At 41.6% G+C, this 21,896-nt stretch overlaps 1 protein-coding gene across 1 annotated transcript; it reads right to left on the reverse strand.

Moving 5' to 3' along the window:
- Nucleotides 1-2,034: 2,034 nt before the first annotated feature.
- Nucleotides 2,035-4,506, reverse strand: LOC135500149 (uncharacterized). Its single transcript, XM_064791395.1, has 3 exons — nt 4,464-4,506; nt 3,320-3,739; nt 2,035-2,643 (listed from the first exon to the last, which is right to left on the reverse strand). The coding sequence occupies exons 2-3, from the start codon at nt 3,737-3,739 to the stop codon at nt 2,035-2,037; spliced, it is 1,029 nt and encodes a 342-aa protein (XP_064647465.1). The 5' UTR covers nt 4,464-4,506.
- Nucleotides 4,507-21,896: the final 17,390 nt, after the last annotated feature.

Here is a 21,896-nt window from a genome sequence, read left to right on the forward strand (position 1 = left end):
TCTATGTGTGTTTCGTGTGGTTGACGATCAAAGGTTGTCACAACCACTGCATCTGAGCAGTCGACATCAACATCTGCAGCTTGATTTACTGAAAAATTAAATAAAATCATCATAAAAAATAATTTTACTATTTCTAAATTAAAGACGCATGATGTCTAACCGGGTCACTACAGTCGCTTTCTGTGATATTTTTTGCTGGCTCAGTAGGCCTACTTGTATTTCTTCCATTGTATACCGGTACCAATGTAATGTATCATAGTCTCAGAAATACTCGGCTCTTAATTGACCTGGGCATATTTATCATCGAGCTTCCAGCACCTTTAAATTGAACTTACCAGGAGTCCAACCAGCCAGATCAGGTAATGTAGCAGGGAGGGAGACTGCTGCTGTAGCCTTTATAGGTGTGGTTACTGAAAATATTAACAAATGAAAGTTTTATAGTTAAAGGGAATGAATCACAGAAGTTGGCGGGAAAAATCAATAAATTCTAAATCCATTGAAAATCCAAATTTCTATGATATTCCATTAAAACAGGGTGATGTCAGCTTAACAATAGGCCTTATGTGTACAATTGCGATTTGTTATCATTTTGTTAATTCTTTGAGGTAATTCTCATGACTTATTGAATAAATAATAATAAAGTATTAACAAATATTTATATTGGAACTTATTTCTGATTCACCCTGTACAGTACTATTTGCAAACTTTGCGTTCCATACAATTACTGGGCATGCTCAGTGCGCTTAGAAATATGGAGTCGGGAAGTTTGGAAGCGCGTATTTGGAGCAGCGAATAACCACATTTTCTGTACTTTTGTGTAGTTGAACTGCCTTATCTGCTGATGAATTTGATTTACAGAGCTATGAAGTCAACTACTATGGTACTATTTCTAAGTGACGGTCATGAAAAGCTGTACTTTCGGCCCTTGAAAAATGCATGCATGCACTGTCATGTCAGCATGTACACATGGTCGCTATACACACAGGAAGTCCAACAGATATGGCTGGCAGAGTGCCAATATCGATGCAGGCACCAGACGACGTACTTTGAACTTAGCCAGGGTAGGGTCGAGTTGAGCCTAATTCAACCAATGTTTTTGAAGATTGACATCAGGCTATGAAATCTAGACCTATATGTAAGGCTTAGGCCTATGTTCAGAAATATATGCTGGTAGAAGTAGATAGCGTTTTAGGGCCTAATTAGGCTAAATCGGAGCCTGGTGTACCTACCTGCAGACTCAAATCCACCAGTGATGCCTCTGAATGCTGCATCTTTTTCAAATGTTTCTATTATTCTCTGCAGTGTAGGGTTGGCCTGTGGCATCTTTCCCCCTCCGCCAGTCCCTCTCTGATGTTTCTGCTGCAGGGAATGGATTGAACACATCCTAAGCGTCTTCCATTATCTCGCTGAAAGTATTGGGAGGAAAACCTGAATATCAACCTGATACTCAGGGGCGAGAAAATAAAAGACCGCAAAGGGGGGGTGGGGTGGGCAAAAGGATCCTCCGATCCCCACAGCCCAAAGTTCCAAAAGACAACGTAAGCTAATAAAATTGGGGCCGAGGCGACCAACATGGCACCCAACGGCCATACGCTCAATCCCCGTAGAATACGGGGCAAAAGCTTCTGCCCAGAGATCCTAGAAAGCGAAATACGAAGTGGTCTCTCCTTGGCCCGGGAGCTCAATTTATACTACGCTCGACAATAGAAGACGCTTATGGTGTGAACACATCCTAAGCGTCTTCCATTATCTCGCTGAAAGTATTGGGAGGAAAACCTGAATATCAACCTGATATGGATTCCCGAAAACATTCCATATCACCATTCCAGCTTTTTCCCCCAATACCCCATCACCCCATCACCCATCACCCCACAACACCCAAAACCATGAACAGCAAATGGATGTCCACAGGCAAAGCTCATGGTATCATGGGATGGCAGGAACGACAACTTACATAGACTGAAGAAGAAACTTTTATAATATCTGCTTTAATTACAGAAAATATAAACCTTCAACCCATTTGACAAGAGTTTATCAATTACAAACGCTACCTCGGTTGTCTATGCAAAGCCGTGGTTTTGTAGGCTCGACAGTAAGCGGCATGATGATGGATGGCAATTGACACTCGCCCACCCGACCAACTAATTCCATTGCCCCCGTTTTAACACGCTGCTGAAGCTCCGAGGCTATAAACTCCCCAAACTGCTGACAACTGTTGGAATTCGGGTAGTATCGAGAAGGCGGGGTATCCGAGTCAAACGATTCACCTTTAAAGTTGCCCTTAAATGGCCTGAAAAAATCATCCACATTAACACCGTCTGTTAGCCATGATAATACTTGGCTAGAAACAGGACAAGTATCAGAAACATGGCCAATGACTTCCCGCCATTGATCTAAATTTTGATGAACTTGACCTGCTACAAAATGATCAGGGTTTCGTAGTGGCAGCTCGTTCAAATCAAAACATACACCGTCATTTATAACGCTTTCAAAATCCGGGCATTGGTGGGTGGAAAGCCGAGGTTCACGCCCATCCAGAGTTGTCCACTGCGGCGACAGATGCTTGGATGCTACTGCTCTCTGCGGATCAAACGGAATCTGGAATTCCCAATCCTGGATTTCGTAACCCAAAATGTCCATACCCTAAAACAAAGAGAGCAGTAGCTTTAAAAGTCGCAGCAGACAAATCCGACGGACGCGAAGCCCGGCCCCCCACCCACGTGAAGATGTAAATCTCCACTAGAGCAGAATGCTCCGGGAGGGGACCTACTTCGTTTTTGCCATCTTCGATGCCTCTTTCATTTTATCGCAATCACGATAAAAATGATCTGGTGAGTTACAAAAATAACATTGATAATTATTTGGAGGAGAGGAATCCGTTCCCCTACCCCTGCCGCGCCGGGCACCTCTTGACGCCCCACCCCTATAGGAAATCAAAGAGCGGATTCATCATCTGCTGCAAAGATGCAACCGCAGCAACCTGGCTATACAAATCCGTTAAAGGTGACCTATGTTGAATGGACGGGCTTGGGTTTGGGCTCTCTTCAGGTTTCACGGTTTCAATCGGCTTCGGTTCGACTACCTTTTTTAGCGACTTACTAATGGCCTTGGTGATAAGCTCACCCGTACCACCACCCAACACCGTCAAGATAACATTAGCCATGTCCACCTTTCCTTGGTAACGCCTTGCCTGACGATATAAATCGTCGAACAACTCCATGTCCTTATGCGAAACAGAAGTAGCAGCCGCCGCTAAATCCTCCAGGTACAGCAACATCAACGACTCATTGGGCTCTTCATGTAATGCCAAGGACCTCACCTTCGCCTTTGCCTTCTGCACTGGATCAGCTACGGTCGCCTGGCACGCTATCCTCTGCACCTTCCTCGGTGGCTCACTTACATCATCCGAAACACCCGGTGGAGTGATGGGCGGGTCCCTAAGGGGCTGCCCTACTGGCTGGCCGATTTCGTTCGCTAGCACAATTGCATGGTGCAATAAAGCCACTCCAGCTCCACTTTGTTTGCCGAGGGCGGCAAGGACGTCTCCGATGTTTTCTCCGGTGAGTTTCTTGAAGGCTGTGGCGATACCATCGGAATCCAGATTCTCCAAAGGTTGATCCTTGTCCATCCTAGCCAACTCTCTGGGCTCATCAGGGCTACCATTGAACCGTGCGAACAGCGGCAGCAAACTTTTCCCCACCAGGGAATGCTTTTTCTTTAGGGTAGTCGGCTGAACCATCTGCAACACAAGAAATAATACATTACAAAACAAACCCCTGATATTTGAGCACTCAACAACCGCACTCTGCTATACTGGAGCCGCATATGGCTTGACACAAACTTTGACACGTTTATACCCCACGCGCCGATAGAGCATCCACGAACTATACTTCCATACATGGCACCCCCATGGGCAACAACTATGCAAGCCACACTGCACCCCCACGGGCCTGCCGATACCTACGGAACTACAATTTGAGCTTTACACAGCGTACCCCAACAGGCCCGTTGATACCAACGGACCAACAACTCAAGCTTACACATTGCACCCCTACGGGCTTGCTGGTACCCACGGACCAACAATTTAAGCTTTACACATTGCACCCCTACGGGCTTGTTGATACCCACGGACCAACAATTTAAGCTTTACACATTGCACCCCTACGGGCTTGTTGATACCCACGGACCAACAATTTAAGCTTTACACATTGCACCCCTACGGGCTTGTTGATACCCACGGACCAACAATTTAAGCAGAGACAAACAGAACATATAAAACATAGACATAAACGAGAAATACGGGAAAAGACGAACACCAAATCCAAGAGAAGCAAGATCCGAAAGCACAGAAGCATAGTAGAGGCCAGAGCACGTAGGCCACAAAGCGGAGACTACACAGTAGGCGTAGCCGAAATACGGACAAAGGAAATCGAGAGCACAAAAGCGGCAGAAATTCTACTTACACCGAAGAATACCAAAGGAATAAAGCCCGGTCCGAGTGCGACGAAAGCGAAATACGAAGTGGTCTCTCCTTGGCCCGGGAGCTCAATTTATACTACGCTCAACAATAGAAGACGCTTATGGTGCTCTTTCGCCTTTGAAAGCTGCTGGTTCCATTTTTCCCTGCAGTTATCCCCGGTCCTGGTGGCCACTCCCAAGGAACTAACCATTAGGGCAATTTCATCCCATTTGTTTTTTTTCGTTTTGTTTGTCACATCTGACGAAAACTTGGATCGCAAGATCCCAAGTTCATTTATAACAACATCGACTAAAACTTGGGCTTCTGAGTGTAAAAAATTTGGTTTTCTCTCCCTTTTTGTCTTTTGAGATGAATGATTCTCTTTGGAGGCAGCCATCTTGCATGTCTTGCTTTCAATATGAGGACCAAATGCACTATGGGAAATGTCCCTAGCAACTAACACTGATTTACTTAAAAGTAGCGTTAGTTAACATTGGGTCTAACATTGATTTGTGAAACTCAATTTTAGCGTTATGTTAGCTAACTTTAACATAAAAAGATAAACTAACATACTTTTATCACCATAACTTTTGTGCAACCGGCCCCAGGGGGCTAAAACTAAAATAGGTAAAAAGTGCATTATCTCGTTTATTAGTGACTTGTTTTTGATAATATTTTATGGTGTACTTTTCATCAAAAGTATAAATTAACCAGTTATCTTTTCTCATAATGTTTTAGGTGAATCTATAATATTTCAAACAGGTCAAAACACAAAACTGGTCAGCCATTTCTGAAAACAATGGTTACTGATGGTTTAACTCTTTCACTATAAGGTGTCATTGTTTTAATCAATGGCTGTTCATACAAGTTGGAGACGCTATGTCTGGAATGCCATTCATCATTTCTTGCGTTCTCTGGCTTATTTGATTTGTTCATTGTTGTAGTTAGGATAATCTAACTCAGCCTAGATTTAAATTAGTTCTTTATTGTTTTGCTGCTAGTAGGTAATATTTGATGTGGTTACCTCATGTATATTTGGTAAACAACAACGGCTTCCTGGGACACGACCTATCATGGTCAGATGATACGGCATTTCTGATTGGCTTGACCTATATCGCATAAGTTTCCAAGGTTGGTTAAGGCCCTTTCTTATTGGTCAGGATCCTCCATATAAGTTAAATGCTTTGGGTTTTGAAGCACTTTAACTTGGGAGTGCTGATCAATAATAAATGGAATTATCTAACTTGGATCTTTATTCACATATTTGCAGGTAAGCCAAACTTATTATATTTTCTACATGTATCTCATGTTTAGTAGGTTTTAACTTAGTTCTAATATTTGTGTATTTAGACAACTCAATTTGTTGGATAATTTGGGAACATTGCTTAATATCATTCACTGAACATTACTGTTTGATTTAAATGTTGATACAGCACATGCTGCTACAGAAATTACTTAGTTTCAGTCAGGTTGTCTGGTAACCTGACAGACTATGAGTAATCATGACTTGATATTGAATCTGAGATTTGTGATGCAATTGTAATTATTTGTGTTTCATAAACTTATACTTGTGTAACGCTTAGATGACTTTAACTTGGAGTGCTGATCAATAATAAATGGAATTATCTAACTTGGATCTTTATTCACATATTTGCAGATTTTGCTAGTCCCCTCCCTTATAAAAATTGGTGGAGACCCAAAGCGATTCCATGTATGAGCGGAAACAACCAGAAAACCGCTTAGTATGACGACAAGAGGTACCTGCAGAACCTGCAAAGCAACACATGCACCAAGAACCTTTGCCAGCACAACAACCCGAGAACCAAGGTCAGCCCAGGAAGAACGAGGCCAACCACCAGAAGACCTTATACCTGCAGCAGATCCAGAGTCAGAAGAATCAGAAGCAGAAGAACCAGACGCAGAAGTCGAAATGGCAACAATGATGGCGCCAGTATCGCTGACAAAATTCGATGGTCAGCAGAATGCAGAATTGTGGATATCGCTGTGGGAGCGCCTTAAAGCGGCGATGAAATGGGATGGCCCAGCAGCAGTGAACTGGTTTCCTCTCTACTTGGAGAAGTCGGCCGCAATGTGGTATGGCAGCTTGCCAGAGGCCACACGGACAGATTGTGCTCTACTCGAAGCAGCCTTCAAGGCTCGTTTCACGAAAAAGACCTTAAATATGTCCATACTTTCGAATACCCAAGGAGTTACGGAGGCTGTCGGCACCTACGTAGATCGGATGCGCGTTTCAATGGAGGGCCACAATATTCCAGAGACGGTGCTGCTGATGGTGGTGTTAAAGGGGATGAAACCAAACTTTTGAGGATCTCCTCAAGAAAGCCAGGATGGCTGAAGAGGTTTTGAAGGAGACTGAATGTGCAACAGTGGCAGCAATCAATATGCCTGACTTGAACTTAATAAACAATCGAATAGATCAGCTGACACAGGCTATTCTTGAGATTCGTGCTCCGAACCGACACAACGACAGTGATCAACACGGAAGAGATGGTGCTAGGATTGTGAGAGGGCGTGCGGCGGACCAGAACACGATGGACGATGGCCAACGAAAGTGTCAAGGATGTGGTAAGTCTTGCCCTTCTCGATCTGTTTGTCCTGCTCAGAACCGTCTATGTTATCACTGTGGTAAACCCAATCATTATTCCAGGGTATGTCAGACCAAACACAATTCTTCACAAAGCCAGTCAGGTAACCAGTCTAGACCATGGACTGACAACAGGTCTCACTCCAGACAGCATAATCGGTCAGGGTATAACAATAGTGCTCCCCAATACCATCAGTCTCAAAATGTGCCAAACAATCCTCCTCAACAATTCAATTCACATAAGAATGGTCAAAATTGGTCACATCCTCAATAGGGGTGCGCGCCTGTCCCAAGGAACCAGACACCTACGGTCAGGCAGGTTGCCCAGATACCATGTTTTAATGAAACATCCACAGCACTTAATGAAAACATCATCCTCACAACAGTATTTGGAAATAAAGCCAGGTGTCTTGTTGACACAGGGGCACAAATCAGCTGCATTTCAGAAACTTTCTTTCAAAAACTCAAAATGTCAAATGATAGCATTTTACCATCAAAGATAACAGCCATAGTTGGTGTAGGTGGGGCTGAGCACTTAATCAAAGGTAAAGTTCCAATACCACTCCGCTTTGGTCAAGGCACAGTCCCATATCCATTTCATATCTTACCAGCAATGAGTGTTCCAATAATCATGGGAGTCGATTTTCTTCAACAGCACAAAGCATCCATTGACTACGGCAGTAATAAGTTGTCACTTCTAGGTGGTGAAGTTAACGTTTGTTTCTCAGCTCCTCATACTGCATTAGTTAAGACAGTCAAAAGGATAACAATTCCTTCAAAGACTGAAACTATCTTTCAGGCTAAAGTCTCCAAAGTTCACTCAAACTCAATTATGCTAATTGAGCCCATTGCTTGTGTACAACAGATAGGCTTACTTGTAGCTAAAGCAGTGACAAATGTCAACAACCATCAAACTGTAGTAACTGTTATGAATCCAACAGACCATCCAATTACACTAAAAACAAATCAGGCTATTGCTAGTGTTTCATGTATTGACCTCAACAGCATTGAGAAAGTACAGGAACAAGGTGTGACAAACAAATCTGATCCTAATGTGTGTAGGCCTACAGTCAACCAAACACAAGCTACTAATCCCAATCCACAGGACAATGATGAGGAATTTGAGGCTCATTTGCCCCATCCAACTGATTACAACACTGGGACTTCTAAATTGGAGTTTGACTTGTCAAAATCTGAGATTAATGACTCTCAGAAGGAACAACTCCTTCAACTGCTTCACAAATATGATTCTGTCTTTGCAACTGATCTGTCAACTCTGGGAAAAGCAACAGGTTATCAACACACAATCCACACATATCCTGATGCAAAACCAACAAGTTTGCCATTCTACAGAAATGGTCCCATCGCAAAAGGTGAAATTGAGCGTCAGACTGGTGAATTACTTGATCATGGTTTGGTTTATCCATCTCTCTCCTCTTGGCATTCACCCATTGTTTTGTGCCGTAAGAAGAATGGAGAGTACAGATTTGCAATCGACTACCGAGATCTCAACCAAAAGACAATCCCGCAAAATTTTCCATTGCCGAGATTGAGTGATGTGAGTGATATGATTGGGCAAAATAAGGCCAAGATATTCTCTTCTCTAGATTTAGGTAACGCTTATTGGCAAATTCCGCTTGATCCAGAAACAGCTTATAAGAGTTCGTTCATTTCTCACCAGGGGGTGTTCACTTGGAAGGTTTTACCATTTGGTCTCATGAATTCGCCAGCGTCATTTCAGTCTATAATGTCAGATGTCTTCCGTCACTTGAATTGGAAGTGTTTACTCATCTATGTTGACGATTTGTTGGTAATGTCCAAAGATTTTGAGGAACATCTGGAACATTTGGAAGAGGTTTTCAAAACATTGCAGAAAGCAGGGTTGACAGCGAAGCCCAAGAAGTGTCATTTTGCATTGACATCTGTCAAGTATCTTGGTAACATATTCTCAGATGAAGGTGTAAAGGTTGATCCTGATAAAGTTGAGGTAGTCAGATCTTATCCACAGCCTAAAACGCAGTCTGAATTGAGGTCATTTCTAGGTTTGACTAACTATCTGCGAAAGTTTATCAAAGGTTATGTCCACATCATTGCTCCATTGAATGAGTTACTTCACCATGACGCACCATATGTTTGGACAGATCGGCATGAAACCGCTTTTTGTCGCATCAGACAAAAACTCATTGAGTCACCAGTCTTAGCATATCCAGATTTTGAGAAACCTTTCCGTCTCACAACTGATGCATCAGGCCAGGCAATAGGCTATGTATTGAGTCAATTGGATGACAAAGGTCAAGATCATCCAATAGCTTATTCAGGTAGAGCACTCAGAGGGGGTGAGAAGCGTTGGACAGTGTCAGAACAAGAATGTCTTGGGGTTCTGGAAGGTATCAGACATTTCAAGGAATATTTGTCTCATCGTCGTTTCGATATTTTTACGGATCATAAATCGCTCACCTGGTTGTTTAAATGTAAACACAAATCGCCTAGGTTACATAGGTGGGTCCTTGAAATTCAGCAGTATGACTGCTCCATAACTCATACTCCAGGTCGTTACAACCTAGTGGCTGATGCTTTGAGCCGTAGGCCTTATGATGTAACACCTGTCCATTCAGAAGTCGCATCATCTACAACTGTTAGTCAAACCCAAAGCTCAGTAGACTCAGAACAGCGATGCATCTCCCAGGAAACACTTTGTGATGTGGCTACTGTTGAAGTAACTTTTGAATACGAGTCCCAGCAACATCAGAAGGTTAACGTTGTGTCCACTGAATCTGAGTCCAGTTCTGTGCCAGAGGCACCTGATAGTTCTGACATTGGCAAATTTCAGAGGTTGTGTCCAGACTCCGCGCCTATCATTGAGTTTCTGGAAAGCGGTTTTCTTCCTGATGACCCACAAGCAGCAAAGCGCATTTCAGTTACATCTAATCAGTACGAGATGCTGAATGGTGTCTTATACCACTTCTATCAGCCACGTCGCAAGCATGCTAACCCAGATGAGCGGTTGTTGAAGCAATTGGTTATCCCCACTGATATGAGAACATCAGTACTTCGTTCTTTTCATGATTCAATAGCGGGCGGCGCCCATCTTGGCATACAACGCACATATGCAGCTATCAGACTCAGGTACTACTTTCCTCATATGTATCAGTTCATTCATGATTATATCGAGGCGTGTCTTGAATGTCAGCAGGCAAAGTCATCCCGCCACAAACATCCGGCACCACTCACGTCTATGCCAGTACAAGATGTTTTTCAAAGATGGCACATTGACTTCATTGGCCCTGTTCATGAAACACCAGAAGGTTACAAGCACCTCCTCTTAGTGGTGGATAGCTACTCTAAATGGCCAGAATGTTTTGCTCTCAAAACACAAGAAGCTACTGAGGTTGCTCATGTTTTGTTTCGGGAAATCTTTTCGCGTTATGGTGCTCCAAAGACTCTGATATCTGATAGAGGTAGGAATTTCATGTCACAAGTTGTCAATGCTTTGTGTGAATTGTTCAAAGTAAAGCATCACTACACCAGTGCCTACCATCCTCAGACAAATTCAGCGTGTGAACGCACTAACTCAACTATTGAACAGGCAGTTAGAGCGTACATTGATGATCAGCAAAACAATTGGCCTAGTCTCTTACCAGGTATCATGATGGCATTTCGCATGTCCCCATCAACTCAGTCCAGTCAGCTGTCTCCTTACTTCATGGTTTTTGGTCGGGAAATGTCATTGCCTTTCGATGCAGCAATGATTCCTCAAGATAACTTGCAGCCTAAAGTTAAACGCCACATGGAGGAAGTTCTCAAGAATCTGAAGATGTCAAAGGACATTGCAACAGACAACATAAAACGGGCACAATCACAAAGCAAAACTCGTCACGACAAAAAGGCAGTCGATCCGCAGTATGCAGTAGGTGACTTAGTGTGGTTATTCAGTCCAAAGGTACCAGTAGGTTTGTCTCCTAAATTCTACAATAAATGGAGAGGACCCTATAACATTACTCAACTTGGTCCAAACTTTACTTACAAGTTGAGGGAATGTGATAACAATAAACTCATGAAGTCACTTGTGCATGCCAATAGATTGAAACGCTTCTTTGATCCCAAAGATAGGCCTAGTATAACTCAAATGCCAAACACGCAACAGCCAACACAACCAATTGGCTCAGATGTAACAAATATCGTCAACGATCCAGAGGTTACGCCTGCCTCTTCAACTCAAAAGTGCGTAGAGGATAGTGCTCCTCAACTCGAACCAAGTCAACCTGACCACACCCTCCCACAGAACACACAAACTGATGGACGAGAGGTCGAACGCTTGATCAAAGTATCAAGAGTTCAAGGGAAGAAATGGTACAGAGTAAAATGGAAAGACAAATCTCCATCACAGTGGGTGGTTGAAGATAACATAAGCGACACCCTCAAACGGGAATTTCACATAAAACACACCTATTCAGGTAAAAGGCGCAAGCGGCCTCACAAATTCTTTAAGTAAACAAGTAAATGTACATTAAAACACGATTCACATTCATATGGGATTGTTACCATGGTTGGATATGCTCCCAGCTATGTCAGAAACTCTCATGACAGTTCGGAAAATCCTCTACACTTTCTTTGTGCTATAAGAGGAGACATCCTGTCAAGTAAATTTCTGACATACTGTGTTTTTTTTATCCTAGGTATCCGCTGGGAACCCATTTTGACCATGCTGATGCTCTTATTGATGTGTGGACCTGTGTCTTCAGACTCAACGCAGTCAACAATGATCGATGGAGAAGTAGTAAATAGACTGAACTACGGAGTACTGTTCAAAGAAATGAACTCGATTTTCATCACATCAGAGTACTGGTTACACACATTCGAGGTGCAACTTCCGAGTATTGATCGCATAAAGTTCCAACACTTTACATGTCCACTTAGCACCACATCATGCTCACGTTTGATGAACATGATAGATTACATTCGAAGCATGACTGAGGTTACAGCCACCAAAGTTTTAGCCCGCGTAAATCTAATCCATGCTTTGGTACCCCACACTTCTCAGCCAACATTCCAGATGGGCAGAACTAAACTCGCCATTCGCTCATTTGTCGGCGACATTTCGAAAAGTTTGTTTGGGACCGCAACAATGAGTGACCTGGAGGTCTTAGCAAAGCATATTACAGCCATTGAGGTCAGGAATAACAAAGCCCTAAATGCTATGAGTGAACATGAATCTGGACTTTCTTCTTTTATCTCACACTCAGACCATCGTTTTCACGATATTGTTACACAACTGGCCTCAAACAACCAGGCTATCTCTTATCTAGCTAGCAAATGGAAGAGTTCTGCTTCCGACACACAGGTCATGTCGACATCGTCAATCATGTATTTGGCTGAAGTCTTACGCACAGTACAAATCGTGTCGGATCAGACTAATTCCTTGCTACAAGCTATAATCCAATTGTCTCAAGGTAAATTATCACCAACTCTGTTACAACCCAATATATTGCTTTCAACATTGAATCACATCAATATCATTTTCCGTCGGAGTTTTCCACACTTCAAACTGACTAAAACGCACCCTTCAGATTACTTCAAGAAGGCAGACTTTCTCTTTGCACGCAAAGCCAACATGCTGTATATCACTATTAAGTTCCCTTTCTCAACTCAAAACAAAATGCGACTGTTCCGTATTATCTCTCTACCACTTCCAATCAATGCTACGTCAAACCAGGCTACTCAACTCATGAACTTACCAAATTACTTGGCCATAAATGGAGAAGAGGGTAGGTATTTACCTCTAAACTCAGATAAACTAGCCTCATGTAGCGAGGGCTACCCCATGTACTGCCGTGAAAACCTGGCACTCAATCCAATCACTAGTATGTCTTGTGCGTTGGCATTATATCAGGATAGTAAACCTGACATTGACACTACATGTGACTTCTGCTTTCGCAAAGACCTGCTCACACCCAAACTCATTGAGATGTCCCCAGGATCTGTATTAGTTTATAACACACCCTCGCTCACAGTCAGTTGTCCAAATGACACGTACACAACTAGTGGATGGTCGTTATGTATGATGAACGTCTCTTGTCAATGTTCCATTTCATCTAAATTTCACTATCTACCCCCTAGGATACAAAGTTGTTCTACAGAATTAGACAATGGATCTTCCATTCAATATCCAGTCAATTTAGCATTATTACAATCTTTCTTCTCAGACTCTATGACTGACAAAATCTTCGGAAACTCAACCTTCACACAACCAATTGACATCACAGTGCCTCCCTTTAAACTGTTTCAAACAAACTTCTCTGATTTATTGGCTCAAGACCAACAACGTCACCTGAGCTTTAAGAAAATGGCCGATCGTGCAAAAGGTTGCGAAGTCATATATCAAAGTCTGGCAGAACCAATGATGGAGGGTCAACTACCCATGGCAGATAGCTGGTTTAAGCCCAAGTCCATCATTACCATAGCTTCCTTAGCCATTGCATCCATAGCTTTCATTGGTTTCGTATGGATGTATCTCAAACTCAAAAGAATAGCTGCCATGCTACTCATTCTAAGCCAAGGCAATTCAGCTAAAGCTAATCCACTTTTAGTCCTCTATCATTTCATTATGACTCAATCAACAGTCCAACAGCGCCAAGTGAGCCTATATCATCACTCTTCACACTGGAGGTCATTTTGGCAACAGCAATTGTGTTTCTACAAGCTCTATTGTTCGTGTCATTTATCTGTCTTTTGGTCATACTTTACAAAAGATATAATAACTGCGCTACTTACTTAGCCATGGAAATAACCAACGGTTATCAAGCGATTATTCTCAAAATTGCTCAACTACCAGTATGTCCAGGTAGTTTAAACATAACATTTCCAACGGAAATTGCGGACATTCAAATCATAGGCTGTGTGGCTCCACAGCTTGGTTATCAGTTAATGAACTTAAAAGTAATGAACACATTAAATGAACAACAAATAACCATTCCTGCAACAATTCAACTCTGGCCTCACCAAGCAAAAACAATAAACACAATTACAAATAAACCATTCACAGTTCATCTCTTAATTCAACACTGTGGGATGTATCAGTACATCCCTTCCAGCACAAAGTCAGGACAAATTAAAAGTGTCTGGCCTAATCTCAGTGGTTTCTTCAAAGGACAGTAGTCCTCAATACTTCATACAAACTTTTCAGGCGAAAAGTACTTTATCAAGAGTATTAGCATTTAGCATTTAGCAAGAGTATTTTGGTGTATCAAAAGTACCACATTTGACCACATTGTGTCCATTTTTCCGTTCTTCAATTCAAATTTTCTCTTTCTCACGTGTCAGGTAGTGAGCAAGAATTTTCAAATGAGCAGCACATTCAGTTCTTGAGGCAAGACTAACCACATGTATCTTTTGTTACTAACAAATTTTGACATTGTTGTATTGAAATTGATCATATTGTATTTTGTAAACAAAGTCTATGAATGAAACCTTCTTGCTAGGGGCAAATAAGATCTCTCAGAAGAACTTGTAACCCAGCTTTTCAAGAGTACAGGAACGTCCATAGTCTTTGGTATTTTGTTTCTCTCAAATTTTTTTGAACATTTGAGATTTGTGTAAATAGTGTGTAGTGTGCATTGTATATCAATTTTATCATGCTTATGACTGATCGGAACACCAATCTGGTTAGCAACTTTTATGTCACTAGTATCATGTGTATATCCATGTGTAGGTAATTGTCCTTATGACTCGAGACTCCGATCAAGTGAAGTTATATTCACTGGCTCCAGCAGCAAGCAAACTTTATAAAATCTATCTTCATTTTAAAATTGGAAATCCAAGTTTAAATAAGCACTCATTATTCCTCTGTATTATCACTTGTGTACCTAGCGATGCGTATCAGTAATTCGCAGGAGCGAATTTGATTTTTAAAACAAGTGGAGTCTTTTATGGCGTACTTTTCATCAAAAGTATAAATTAACAAGTTATCTTTTCTCATAATGTTTTAGGTGAATCTATAATATTTCAAACAGGTCAAAACACAAAACTGGTCAGCCATTTCTGAAAACAATGGTTACTGAGGGTTTAACTCTTTCACTGTAAGGTGTCATTGTTTTAATCAATGGCTGTTCATACAAGTTGGAGACGCTATTTCTGGAAGACCATTCATCATTTCTTGTGTTCTCTGGCTTATTTGATTTGTTCATTGTTGTAGTTAGGATAATCTAACTCAGCCTAGATTTAAATTAGTTCTTTATTGTTTTGCTGCTAGTAGGTAATATTTGATGTGGTTACCTCATGCATATTTGGTAAACAACAACGGCTTCCTGGGACACGACCTATCATGGTCAGATGATACGGCATTTCTGATTGGCTTGACCTATATCGCATAAGTTTCCAAGGTTGGTTAAGGCCCTTTCTTATTGGTCAGGATCCTCCATATAAGTTAAATGCTTTGGGTTTTGAAGCACTTTAACTTGGAGTGCTGATCAATAATAAATGGAATTATCTAACTTGGATCTTTATTCACATATTTGCAGGTAAGCCAAACTTATTATATTTTCTACATGTATCTCATGTTTAGTAGGTTTTAACTTAGTTCTAATATTTGTGTATTTAGACAACTCAATTTGTTGGATAATTTGGGAACATCCCTCACCGAAAAGCAGTGTGATATCAGTCAGGATTCAGTCAGGTTGCAGTCTTACCTCACATTTTTATGGCAGTGTTGAAATCAGTGGAAAGCAGTCATAGGGAGTGTTTTTCAGTCACGCAATACCAAAGCATACAGTTATACAGCAATCAAAAATAGAGGTTAGGGAGTCATAAGCAGTGGTAAGACAGTCAAAATCAGTGGTAAGGCAGTCAAAAGCAGTGCTCATTTAAATATTTAGGCTGACTGATTTTCCACTGCTTTTGACACTGAAAATGACTCCCCACTATGCATCATGCACAGGGCTGGCAGTGGGGTTCAGTGTTGATTTAAATATTTCGCAGCACACTGAATCCACACTGAAACACCACTGATTTTGACTGCCATTTCCAAAACCTCTTGGAGGAAGCAGTCATTTTTAGTGTTAATATGAATAATTTATTTAATGGCATGCAGGCATGGATGCCGAGAGAGGTTTGGGGGACGTGACCCCCCTGTGCTGATGACAACCAAAGAAATTGTTCGAAAAAGCAAAAACTTCTAGCGAACTGTTACTTTTGCTGGCCTATTTTAGACGGTGTGTTTGCGTCCAATATGGCAGTGATCACAAATAGAGGACATCGCCATTGCATGATGACGTGACACAGTAAAAAGATGAAAAATTCACGTCCTTGACCTACGTCATTGCAAACTTTGTCATAATGACAGTGGTCACATGGGTTACTAGACAATTGAAATGACACATGGCACATAGCTACTGTCAGTGATGTCAGGGATTGAAGCTAGATCAAATTGACGTCCAAATAAAGTAACTGCACGCGGCCTGTAGAATAATGATCTACTGATTGATGTGTATTGAGCTCCCATGCAGATAATTTGCAGTGTATGCATACATTACAATTAACACCTATAGGGCCTACAGTAGATGCATGAAGATACATGCAGATATCTTGCAGTGTATGCATGCATTACAACACCTATAGGGCCTACAGCCGTCTTGATTTGCTGAAAATACAACTTCAGTGTCTGTCTAGATTACCCTTTTTGCATTCATTTGTCTCCTTATGTGTTCCAATTCAAACTGACTAAAACTCCCCTCTTCTCATATTGAAATTCGGGTAAATATCGAGAAATATGAAGAGCTACCATGATTTCTTGAATGTTTGACTATCAAATTCAAACTTACTAGCTTCCTGTCTCAGGTTGCATTATGGGTGATATTTAACACTGAATTTGACTGCAATTACCACTGCTTTACACTGCCATCAAGTCTTAATCTCACCAGTCATAAAGCAGTGGTTTTCAGTCATGTTGAAAATGCCACGGGTTTCGATCAGAGTTGGAGAAGTGGAAATCAGTGGTCTTTCAGTCATAGGCAGTGTTTTTGAAATACGTCGTTCATAATGATATGCAAGTGGCAGTGCTTTGCAGTGGTCTTTCAGTCAAAATCAGTGGTTTTAAAACATTAAGAAAAAATGATATGCCTAAGACAGTCATATGCAGTGGGGGTTTCAGTCAAAAGCAGTGTGATGCAGTCATTTTCAGTGCACTGCCTTTCGGTGAGGGATTGCTTAATATCATTCACTGAACATTACTGTTTAATTTAAATGTTGATACAGCACATGCTGCTACAGAAATTACTTAGTTTCAGTCAGGTTGTCTGGTAACCTGACAGACTATGAGTAATCATGACTTGATATTGAATCTGAGATTTGTGATGCAATTGTAATTATTTGTATTTCATAAACTTATACTTGTGTAACACTTAGATGACTTTAACTTGGAGTGCTGATCAATAATAAATGGAATTATCTAACTTGGATCTTTATTCACATATTTGCAGATTTTGCTAGTCCCCTCCCTTATAAAAATATTCTTATGGTAAATACTCGTAGCAATTATAACGGCAGACCAACGACAACGACAGCTCATCAAGTTGACCTCAGCTCTTCTTTATTGTCCCTCTGTCTCTTTAGGTCTCATTAGGGAGTTGTTTTTTTATTCATGCGCGGCCCCCCCCCCTCACCGTAGTTCCTAAAATCATTGATTTCTGGGGCCTCACAGTATGTCAGTGTTGAGTCAGCAGTTGTTTTGGCAAAGACATGTTTTTTTGGAGTTTCTGAAACCTAGAGCGCTACTCAATAGGCAGTTAACAAGAAACTATGCATTTACTGTTGTTGCCGACATATGTGTACACTGAACTTGGGATGTGCGTCGGCCCCGTGTTGAAATGCCGTCCAGTGCCAGTTGGTGCGTTTTTCGCTGATTTGTGCAAAATTCAACATATCTCAAAAGTTCAATGGTTGACCCTCGATTTTTTTTTGGATTTTTGTGTAGCGTAAGCAACTGTCTTTCATGGGAGAATGGTCACTGTAAGAATTATTCAGGAAGAAATGTATAATATTTGGGGTTTTTCGTGATTGTCCGGCCCAATTGGCAATATTGCCATTTGGGATGGTGAACAGAGCTCGGAGCAAATGCGACGCTCATGATTTATTTAAAGAAATAAAATGCCCAATTTAACAACCTGCAGAATCAGGGGAATCGGGTGTTTCCAGTGATATACGACACAAATGGGTTGTCCTCATGCATTCACTTTGGAAACGCATTTTAAAATAGATGTTATGTCCTGTTAATGGGGCACGTCATCATCGTGTACATTTGGGAAAAACTCCCTAACGAGACCTTAGTCATGTAAACTGAAAATACAAACGTTACAACGTGTACTACTAGGGCAATAGGGAAAGGTTATGAAAATAAATTGTCACATTCAAGTCACATCCACTGTCTTCAGATGTTTTCGTTTTGACCAGATGGTGCTGCCATCTACACCTAGCTGGGCGAGTTACAGGTATGACAGGTATTATTTCAAATTATAGGCCTCCAACACACTTACAAGTTAACCAACACATTCAGTACTGAGAATATGGTATAATGATACAAAATAGGCCTGTCTTACAAGGTTTAGGTATAAATAGAGGATGAAAATGATCAAAACTTCAACCCTTATAGAATGATTTAACTTAACTCTTACCTCCTATATATGGACCCTAAGTAGCAGTTAGCTGTCCAAAATTACAAGCTTTGTCCATACAAAAACTATTCTGTGTCAATTTCTCCAAGAAGCTAATGGTTGGTGACACCAAAACCAGTGACGTCATAAACAACCCCTAAAACAAAAGAGCACTCAAGGCGCGAAATATAAAAAACGACCGCTGGTCGTTACAACAGCCCCCTAATTACGCAAAATAATTATTTGTAGTAATTAGCATTAAACACTTAAAACCAATCTCTCTCTAAAATGAAACACACATGTAGTGTAAATTTACTACTCTCTTCGGACAAATTCTAGTCTAACTCCTCGGTTTCCATGTTAATTCTTCTCTTTAATTACTTCGTTCTTATCTTACAAGGTTCCCAAGGGTCAAAAACTGATTTTACATTTGCTTAATGATTGTGAAATTTGTGTGCGAGTGCTTGACTCGCCATGCTCGGAACAATTCTCAGCCTCCAGATTATGAAGAGCCAAGTTACTGAAGGCGCCAAATTTGAAATTGATGCAACATTAAAAGGTTGACGCGCAGCCTCCAAAAACTTACATGTAGAACTACATGAAAATACAAAGTACCTATTCTAGTAACTGCAAGAAATAGCATTGAAGTGCACAAACATGAATCAGAGTAAATTTCAACTGGTACCAGAACTAGACCTGAAGTAGTACTGAATAGTACTGAAGCAAATGTCAGATACAGAAAACCCTAACATGAATCAGAAATTCTAGAAAAAGGTGCCTAAATAATGCATTGTACATGATACAGTAAAGTCTTACTAGTTCCACTAGAACAATATTCATCTATCCATCAGCTTCTAGAAGCATGACCATTTTGGTCACTGGTCTCCGGTAGACACCAGTCTGAGTTTTAATCCTCGCTGTGCGAACAAGATCCTGGGTGTCAACTTCAACAACTCTACCCATAGGCCAGTGGTTTCTTGGTGCATCATTATCCACAAGCAACACAATGTCCCCGACAGCGACATTTCGTTCCGGGTTTAACCATTTTTAGCTCACCTCTTAGCAGAGGTGAGCTTATCCCATACCGTGGCGTCCGTCGTCCGTCGTCGTCGTCGTCGTCGTCGTCGTCGTCCGTCGTCCGTTAGCAGGGCACGTTTCGTAACTGTTAGAGCTATTGAGTTGAAACTTGGTACACATGTACCCTTATGTAATGACACCTGGGAGACTAAGTTTCGGTCCGATTCGTTTCATGGTTTGGCCACCAGGGGGCCAAACGTTAAAAGTGAAAATATGCAATATCTCCCTTAATGGTAGTCGGGAAATTTTGAAAAAAATATGGTAGGTACTTCTAGCAAAGGTGCATCATATATCCTCCGGGTTTTTGATTTGACCTCCTTTTCAAGGTCACAGAGGTCAAATGGTGTAAATTGGCCGTTAGGATGTAACGATGGCACGTTTCTAAACTGCAATGACTATTGATACCAAATTTGGTACACATTTACCCCTTAGTCAGGTGATCTCAGGGACCGAAGTTTGGTCCAATATGATTCACCACTTGACCACCAGGGGGCAAAATCCAAAAACCTTAAAAATGTGGTTATTCCTTAACTTCTTGCCCGATTGCCACCAATTTGATATCATGGGTACATCTAACCACCATACAGTATATGTCACACAGGTTTTTAATTTGACCTTCTTGTCAAGGTCACAGAGGTCAAATGGCGTAAATTCGCCGTCGGGCCGTAACTATGGCACGTTTCTTAACTGCAATGACTATTGATCACAAATTAAGAACACATGTACCCCTTGGTCAGGTGATCTCAGGTACCGAAGTTTGGTGCGATCTGATTTGCCGTTTGGCCTCCAAGGAGGGGGCCAAATCCTAAATTCTTCAAAATGCCATTATTCCTAGTAATGACTTGCCCGATTGGCACCAATTTTATATCATAGGTACATCTAATTCTAACAACCATTCAATGTGTCACCCGGGTCTTCTTTGATTTGACCTACTTTTCAAGGTCACAGAGGTCGAATGTACTGTAAATTGGCCATTTTGGGGAAATTGTAATTGCTTGGACCTACATCAAACCTAACACTACATGACACAAGACCATGCTCTTTATCCATCTTTCCTCCACATGAGGTGAGCACAATGGCCCTGGCCATTTCATTGACGCTGCTGGAGTGATGCCAAATATTCTTAATGCCATCTTTTCCAGAACAAGTTGGTCAAAAACTGAATTTGTCTCCATCGATTGCGCACATATAAGTCTTGTTTTACAAACTGACCAGGTGGTGGTTGCGGCTCAGTTTGCAGAATGAGTAGGTGGTTGGGGGTTAATGCCTCTGGCTCGTTTGGATCGTTAGAAGCCATGGTGATGGGTCTCCCATTTATAATGGCTTCAGCCTCACAAAATAAAGTTTGTAGACCCTCATCATCCATTCTGATCGTTTGCTCTTTCATAAGCCCATACAACACTTTCCTCACGTTTCGGATCATACGTTCCCAAACACCTGATGAATGAGAGGCCTTTGGACAAGCAAATTCCCATTCAATGCCCTCCTGTTGCAAAGCTGTCCTAATTTTGTCCTGATTCCATTCTGCAATAGATCTACCAAGTTCCAACTTACACCCAACCAGGTTAGACCCATTATCTGATCTAAGCACCCAAACAGCACCCCTGCGTGCCACGAACCTACGGATAGCATGCATGCATGAGTTCAAATCCATAGAATGAGCAACTTCTGAATGCACAGCCCGGATGGAGAAACAAGTGAAATGAACTCCGTAACTCTTGTACGTAGTGCGGCCTTGCCTTATTTCAAACGGGCCAAAATAGTCACAGCCAGTATTTTGAAAAGCCTTTTCTCCACCAAGAAGACGCGTGACTGGTAAGTCGGCCATCTTTTGCTCACAGGCCTTTGCTCTTTATCTACGGCAATTGACACACTTTGATATAACACTACCAGTAAGCTTAGTAGCCCTGATTACCCAATATCTTTTTCTCAGTCTGCTGAGCACAGCATTTCGACCTACATGACCCAACATTCTATGAATTTCATCTAACATCAATCTAGTGACAACAGCGTTGTTGGATGACAAGAGAGGGTGTCTTGTTTCAACTGGTAGAGAACTTCGGGCCAGACGGCTTCCAACCCTTATCATCCCATTTTCATTTCTGAATGGATC

The sequence above is a fragment of the Lineus longissimus genome, chromosome 16 (assembly GCF_910592395.1).
Source record: "Lineus longissimus chromosome 16, tnLinLong1.2, whole genome shotgun sequence".
Taxonomy (NCBI): domain Eukaryota; kingdom Metazoa; phylum Nemertea; class Pilidiophora; order Heteronemertea; family Lineidae; genus Lineus; species Lineus longissimus.